This window comes from Netta rufina (assembly GCF_964035555.1).
Source record: "Netta rufina genome assembly, chromosome: 8".
Taxonomy (NCBI): Eukaryota; Metazoa; Chordata; class Aves; order Anseriformes; family Anatidae; genus Netta; species Netta rufina.
Genome location: NC_140131.1, coordinates 9133376 through 9141197, shown reverse-complemented (window position 1 = coordinate 9141197; position 7822 = coordinate 9133376). Strand labels below are relative to the sequence as shown.

At 50.5% G+C, this 7822-nt stretch overlaps 1 protein-coding gene across 1 annotated transcript; it reads right to left on the bottom strand.

The window, feature by feature from the left end:
- Nucleotides 1-6996: 6996 nt before the first annotated feature.
- TMEM275 (transmembrane protein 275) lies at nt 6997-7545 on the bottom strand (the record flags this gene model as incomplete). The annotated part of the gene is made up of 1 exon (XM_084291488.1): nt 6997-7545. The coding sequence occupies one exon, from the start codon at nt 7543-7545 to the stop codon at nt 6997-6999; it is 549 nt and encodes a 182-aa protein (XP_084147614.1).
- Nucleotides 7546-7822: the final 277 nt, after the last annotated feature.

The following is a 7822-nucleotide window of genomic DNA, read 5'->3' as shown; positions in this document are numbered from 1 at the left end:
CTGCGGAGCTGCTCCTCGGCTGCCTGCTCAGCGCCAGAGCCTGGTTAATAATTACGGCCGTGACTCACCCTGCTCCATGCTGCTGGAGCGCCATTAAGGGAATTGACAGCACAAATAACAGAAGCATTAAGCCTAATGACGGCGCGAGCCTTAGCCCTGCTCAAGTGCTGCTGGTGTCAAGGGAGAGGAGCCTTTCTCTTTGGCAGTTGTCCCTCCCGGGGGGCATCTCTTGCCCTGCCCCGCAGGGCAAAGGGAGCCTGGGGTTTCTTTGGGATGTGACAGCTCTGGTGTGATGCACACACACTTCTCTGTGTGCCACCTGTGCAGCAAATCACCCACGTTTCAGAATATCCCCATTCCAGATTTGCAAACCCTCAGTATCCATGGCTTCAGCATGCTCCTGCAGCCCCACACCAGAAAGTTGCTGTCTTCCTCCCAGCCTCCTCCTCTAACTTTCCTGAATCATCCAGAAATGTCTCATTTTTGACCCACTTCCCTGGGTTTCCTTTGCTCTTGCGCAGTGCCAGAGGGATGCCCAGCCCCTCGCTGACGATGGATGCCAACTGCCCCCTCTGAGTGCTGCTGTCTCCAGCACAGTCATGTTCAAGCATGGCCCAAACCCTTTGAATTGGTTTTCCCCGGTGGTTGCACTCACCTTCCAGGTGGCAGAGTTTTGCCCCAAAAATCTCTGGCCAGATCTTCTCCCCACCAAAAATCCGTGGCCAGACCTGATGAGCAGCGTTTGGCTGTCATTCAACTGCAGCACACCAAAATTCCACCAGCAAGGTATTTCACATGAATTTCTGCCAATTTATGCTCATTTTTTCACTGATTTTTAGTTCTTGGGACTGGGTTTAATATTTCATAAATTAGCTATAAACAACATACCTAAGAGTCATGAAGCAATGTAGATGAACAGAACGCCACAAAGCACCTGATAGCTTTCACCTGACTTGGGTTCGGCATAGCTATCCCTGCTATTATCTCCCCAAAGCCAAACTTTCCCCGAAATAGCCATTTCTTTTTCTTTTAAAAGGGAAATTCAATTTATCTTCTCTTTTTTTTTTTAGCCAATCCCTCCTCCTTGCCTTCATTGCCACAGATTCCCTAATCTTGTTATTCTTGGGTGTTGGAAGAGAGTAATCATCTCAGCCATGAAATCGAAGACAACAGCAGCACTTCCAGGGAGGTGACTTCAGTCAGAGGAATTAATTCTCCCAGCAGACAGCTCCTCTTTAGAACAAATGCAAGTTTAAGACTCAAAGTCATGTTTTTAATGAGGCTGCATGAAAATATACGTGGCTCGGAGCTCTGGGGAAATTCAGTGTTGTGTCGGAGAAATGCATCACGCCAGGAAAACAAAACGAGCACGATTGTTTCTCAGTCTCCTGCAGAGAGAGCTCGTCCCTGCTTCCCTTCCCAGCACCTCAGGGACCGCTGACCTGAACGAGGGGCTCCGCAGGCTTTGATTGAGGGTTGGATGTGGCTCCCCAACTGGATAAAGCACCGGCTGCTGGAGGAGGGAGAGGGGGGAACAGCTCCAGCATCATGTTTGCCCGGCTCAGCTGGCGATAAGGAGATAAACCACAGATCATCCCGATTTCTCATACCGAGATAACAAAGGAGGAGGATTTGTCTCCAAGAGAAGTGCCTTTTCTGCCTCATGTGCCAGCAAGAGAAATAATTTCCCTGACTTCATAGCAAACTTCGTCAGATATGCTTCTGGCACCAGGCCAGAGAGCTGCATGCAAAGCTCTGTTCTCCGGCACAGCAGGTTAACGCCAGAAACCCAGGCAAAGGTTTCAGCAGGAGAGACCCCCTGTGATGGCTTTGTAAGCGTGTACAGGTCCCTGGAGGCACAGGTTATTAAAAGTCCTGGTAGAGAGAGGTCTGGCTCTTGGAACCTGATGGGAGCAGGGGGTCTGGGAAGGGACCACAGCCCTAAAGCTGGCCTAGAAGTTTGGTCTCCACGTGGAGGCAGAGCCCAGCACTATCTTATTTTAGGTATTGCCTAGAGGATTGGGTAGCAGAGAAATTCTCAAGTGTCTGGATCAGAAATTTCTTCTGGAACCTTGGCTATTTTTTGCCTGGCAAAAGCATCACAAGCCAGTGTCTTCTCAGGGCAGGCCAATTTCAAGAAATCATTTTTTTTTTTCTGATGAAAATTTGCTCCCTGGAAAAACTCCTGGGGACTCTTTATATTCAAGGATGCCCTTAAAAAATGTAATCTGCCCTGCCAGCCCTGGCACCTTCTGTGCTCTGAGAATTCAAAGCCATGTCAGCGTGTGCGGGTCCCACGGCGAGAGGCTGACTGTGATTGCAAGTAGCAGGAGATCTGCTGATGGAAACGGCAAAATCTCCTCTCCACAGACATCATAAATTAGACTGAACAGAGCCGTGGAAACAAGCCTGTAAGGAACAATCCCCACCGACTAACCCCGATGGCCCAGCTGCCTTCTGCAGCCTGAGCCCTGGTCCCCTCCTCATTGAGGCTCTGCAGGGGTGGCAGTGGGGCAGTTGCCTGTGTCTTAGGGTCCCTCCCGTGGATGCTGACAGCTTCTGGCAGCTGGAGAAAAGCAGCCTTTCAGCCTCTAAGTTGAGCACATTTGCTATGGGCTCACCGAGGACTAATGGCATAAAAGCTCAGTTACGTATTTAAGAGGGACTTTGCACATGGAGGCTTCGCATTTTTATGGATATTTCTGCATTTTCATGGAGTTTTCTTCCCTCTTCCAATTCTTTCCCAGGGAAAAATGTCCTACTTCTTGCCCAAGAGGGATCTGGCAGGTTTGTAAGTTTTCTGTGGGCTCCTAGAAATCTGCTACAAATATAAAATATTTTGGGGGTAGAAATTGTCTGGAGGTATCTCAGTGTGAAGACATCACTGGCACAAGGATAACAGGGAATAAACTAGTCATGAATAAATTGGAGTTGGACTCAATGATTCTTGTGGGTCCCTTCCAACTCAGGATATTCTGTGATTCTATAAATTTGGGCTGAGAACCAGAAAAGCTAGTTAGATTCCATGTTGCATTTCTGCTTTATTCTTCCAGGTGGAGAGAGAAGCTCACAGTTGGGGTTGCTGCTGGGCAGGTGCTGCAGCAGGAACAGGCTGGGGGCAGGTTCAGGAGAGCAGCAGCAGCAGGTCAGCAAACCCCCCTCTGTGCTTTTCTCTCTGCTCCTACTTGTAAAAGAGAAAAGCCCTGGGAAGTTCTTTCCAAAGGCCAAAAGAAATCCTTCCTGAAGGGAGTGGGTTCTCATTTTACAGACGCTGGCAGTGCAGCCTTCTTAGCCAGTTCATTTCTCAGGTCTTTAACCAGCCAGCCTGCCTGGCATGGAGAGATTCCCTCTCATTTCAGATCACTTGGCTGCACATTGGAGAGAAGCCCTTTGACAGGGCGCATTTGCAAGGCTCTCAAATCCTCTTTATTCTTGCTGTGCTCTCTCCTTGCCTCATCTCCAAAAGACCACGCTGGGCTAAGCCCAGAAGGAGCCCAGAAAGGTGATGGCACCAGCCCTACACCCAGACGTGCACAGATGCAGCTTCCACCCCTTCCCACACCGCAAACAAAACACCTCCCGTATACAGAATGGGAGAGGATCAGCTCAAATAACCTGGCCCCTTTTCCACAGCCAGAGAAGCTGAATTCAGAACAGGTAACATGAACTTTTAGGGATACTTTTTCCTTGAAGGTAATTGTGCTGGCTAGAAAACCAAGCAGGTGAGTGTGGAGCATGAGGCCAAATGAATGCATCCGGTTGTGGGGAACACACACACAGTCCTGGGGAAAGGGAGGATGCAGTGGTAGACTAAAAGAGCAGCCAGGCCCAATGCTCACTGAGTGCAATTCTTTTAATGGGTCTGCCTTTTCTAAATTCCACATTGCACACACATAAATACTGATTTTAAAAAAAAAAAAAAAAGAGAGAAAAAGACTCACACACCAGAAACTGACTCGGAGCACAAGAAATGCTCCTCGTTTCAAGACACAAGAAGAAGGCACGAGATTCACAATAACATCAGTCACAGCCCATCACGGAGGCAGACAGACAGACAGACATGGAAATCCCAAAAGACAGAAAAAGGAAAAAGCAGGGCAGTTATGCTTCAGGAGGAAGGTAGCAGATGTTCCTGCACCGGTCAGGGTCACAGCTCGGCATAGAGACCCACCACACCAGGGCATCACCGTCCTGCTGGTCCTATGCCTCTGCTCGCCCGGGCGCTGTCCCTGCTTCTTGGTGTCCCCTGGGTCCCAAGGGTGTCAGGTCCCAGCGCAACACCAGAATTAAGGAGGCCTGCATGTGCAGCATGGCATGTGCCAGGTCCCAGGGCTGTCTGATGCCACAGTGCAAGGGAGAATCGCTCTCAGCTCCTAGCTGGCCCTCCGTGTCCTGCATCTGCCCCTGTTCCTGCCAAAGGAGCCTTGTGTTGTATTGTCATTGCATGATCCATCACTGGTAGCGTTTCATGGTGCAGTTGTCACAAGGAGTCACTCCAGCACGTATACTCCAGACTTGGTTTTCAAGCCTTTGGTGAGCAGACGGTTAATTTGTACGGTTACCACTCGATTTTACTATTTTTTTGCCTCCAAGTGCTCAAAGAAAAGTGCTGCAACACCTGTATTCACACAGGCAATGCCTCCAAAGGACTTCCACAGTGTTGCGAGCTATTCCAAAAGGCCGGTGAGCCAGCAGCTGGGAGCCAAACACAGAGCAGCAACCTGTTCCGTTTAATTGCTAGCACAATCACCAGCAGGCAAAAATCACGGGAGCCTTTTGTTCAGTACAGCAGTTCCCACGTGCCAAAGGGGAGCTGGTGCTGGAAGCGGAGATCGCCCATGAAAATGAGCTCTAAAGGGGATCACAAAGAGATCAGATCAGACAGACCTGTCCACCTCCAAGCAGCCTCCAAATTCAGGTGTGCTGATACGAGCCCTGCTGCTTGGCAATGTGCTCAGCTTCAAAGCAGCTCTGTGGAGCTGGGAGCAGTTATTTTCCCTCCTGCACAGGCAGGCAGCTGAGCAGCAGTACGATTAAACCACTTGCCCAGGACCTGGAGGCTGTAGCATAGATGTGAACCCACATCTTCCAGAGACAAGTCCCTCTCCTGGGCTTGCTCCTGCCCCTTCTAGCCAGCAGGGCAGCCCTGCTAAAATCACTCTGGTGTCACAAGTCAGTCTCCGGTACCGAAGCAGCTGCTCAAGGCAGCAAACTGTTGCAGCATTCAAGCCAGAGTTTTTCTTCCCTCTCATCAAGGCATGAAATTCAACCTCATCCTCCCCAAGCCCATGAAGGGGACATCAGCTCCCCAGACAACGAGGACACCCCGTGCATGGCCTGTACAGCAGCGTGGCTCTTCTGGCCATCCCCTCCATGTCCCCAGGTGCCATCCCTTAATCCCACACATCAGCCATCTCCCCTTCATCCCTCACACTTCTCCATATACCTGCTGGTTAAAGCCTCAGGGCTGAATGGGGTGCTGGCCAAGCTGGGAAGCATTACCTCCCTCTGTCTACAGGAGATGTGAAGTACCACAGGAAATAGATGACAGAAAGAAACGTGACAAAGACCCCAGAAAACCTGAGTGGTGTGGGGAGGCACGGGCTGTTTGCTGGCCTTTCTAATTTGGGAGCTTTGGGGTATCGAGGAGAATTAGTAGGGTGCAGGCTGAAAATAAAACAAGGGCAGAGACGTTTACGGCCTCTCATTAAGCTGTACAACTCCATGCTGCAGGAGCACAAATGATAAAAGCTGACAGACACTCAAGAAGTAAAAGAAGAAAAAAAAAAATCAATTCAGGGCTACTAAACACAGGCACCACTTCCAGCTCAGGAAGCTTCCGAGTGCCTTGGTTGGAGGCTGGGAGGGCAGTCTGGACAAGCAATATCTGTGTTTTATTCTGGTGCCTTTGCCTTGAACAGCTCTTTAGGAATTCTCTTCTTCACACTCATCCCATTGCTCCGCAAGCCCAGGAGCACCCTTAGCAGCTGGTTTCCTACAGCAAGGAGTTCCATACTGACTGCCCACTGTGCAGTGGGTCCAGCAAGCATGTCAGGAAAGAGATAATCAACACCTTCCAGCACAGATATACTGAAGCCCATACAATTATTAGTCCCCTGCCCCAAGCTGATGTGTCCCAGGCCAGCCTTCCATAAGATGATGGAAAGGAAAATGCCTCCCCACAGCACTCAGGATATAATAATTGCCCAAAGATTTCATTTTCAGACTCTCCCAGCCTCCAGTTACCCCGGGAGCTTGTCCCCAAGAATTTGGCCCTGCTGACCTCCCAGTATACACACTGCACTGAGCAGCACCACTGCAGCCCAGCACGACTAAAACTAGAGGAAAATGCCAGTGCTAATTGTGATCCCTGTGATTCATCGTCTCTTATCATGGATGGTAAAGTCACCCAACTCAAGGAGAAATGGGGCAAGGATTTTCAGAGGAGGGGAGATTGTTCCACACTGCTTTTTTCAACAGTAAACACAGATATTTTGTCCCTACTGCCAAAAAGCCTGGCTCTAAAATGCTGAAATCTTCTTGTGACTGAGTGGCAGCACGCTGTAATTTACTGCATTCCTGCTTCCATTACATTCAAGAATTGCTTCACTTCAGGAAAAAAAAAAAAAAGGAAAAAAGAGCTGTCATTTTTCAGCACCCTGTGTAGCCCCTCCTTCAGCCATCACGTTTCTACCTTCTGCTAGACAAATTAATTCATTCTCCTCATCCTCTCTGCTCCCCAAAAAGCTGTTTTTTTCCCCAAGAACTTTTCAATTCGTCCTTTCACAGCAACATCATTAGCAATTTTCTTTGTGAAGCCAAGTAACGGGCACGCTCCTTTCAGCAAAAATCCGGAGTTTTCCTGCTGTGGCATCCCTCTTCCTTAAATTGGTTCAGAGAAGCCTGCCTGCTGGCTTTCCACAAGCACCTCAGCCTCAGACTCCAGCTCACCCGTTGCAGCGTCTGGCTGGCTGCTGGTAAAAGCTCTGCCCAGGTTTAGGATGCGGCCAGGTCCCTGGGCAAGTTGAGCTGTATCGCCTCTCCTCCTGTCGTGTACTTGGCCACCGGCCCGTTGCCCTCCATGGTGAAGAGCTTGCAAGTCTTCGTGCTCTCGTGCACCGGCGTGGACTTCTTGGAGGAGATGGGGGAGTTGGTGGGGCTCAGCTGGACAGCGGTGGTGTCCTGCACTGTGTGCTCGCTCGTTTCAATTTCAAAGGCTGTGTTGCCGGGTTTGATGAGACCAATGTTGGATCCCGGCTTGGATTTTCTGGCCCCGTGAGCCGGTGGCCTCCGGCTGCAGATGCAGCAGGCCCCGAAGAAGGTGAAGGCCACCACCAGCAAGATGGGCCCGATGATGATGGGGGGGTTGTTCACGGGGAGGAAGGTCCCGAACGCGAACGCTCCCACTAACGTGATGTTGATCCCTGCCAGCATGATGCAAAGTCCACACGCGCAGCAGAGAGCAGGGGAGGGGAGGCCCTGAGGTCGTGTCTTCTTCTGGATGGGTTTTTGGGTCAAAGAGGCGCTGCTCTTTTCGCTGAACATGTTGAGGCGAGTCTCAGAGGTCACTTCAGTCCTCGCAGGGCACACTCTGTGCTGAGAAGGCTGCTGCTGGTCTCCTGCTACCTTGAAATCCCTGGAGAAGAGAAGAGCATGCGGCTGAGCATGCAAAGAGCAACAAACCAAAGGCAACTTTCCGCCACCACCCAAGGTGACCAGCATTGCCTCCAAGTCCGCTGGTACCAACAGCTAAGCAAAAATCCAGGCCTGCTCTCAAGTCTGGGCTCTCCCAGGCCTTGTTCATACACAGCCAGCTCAGGCT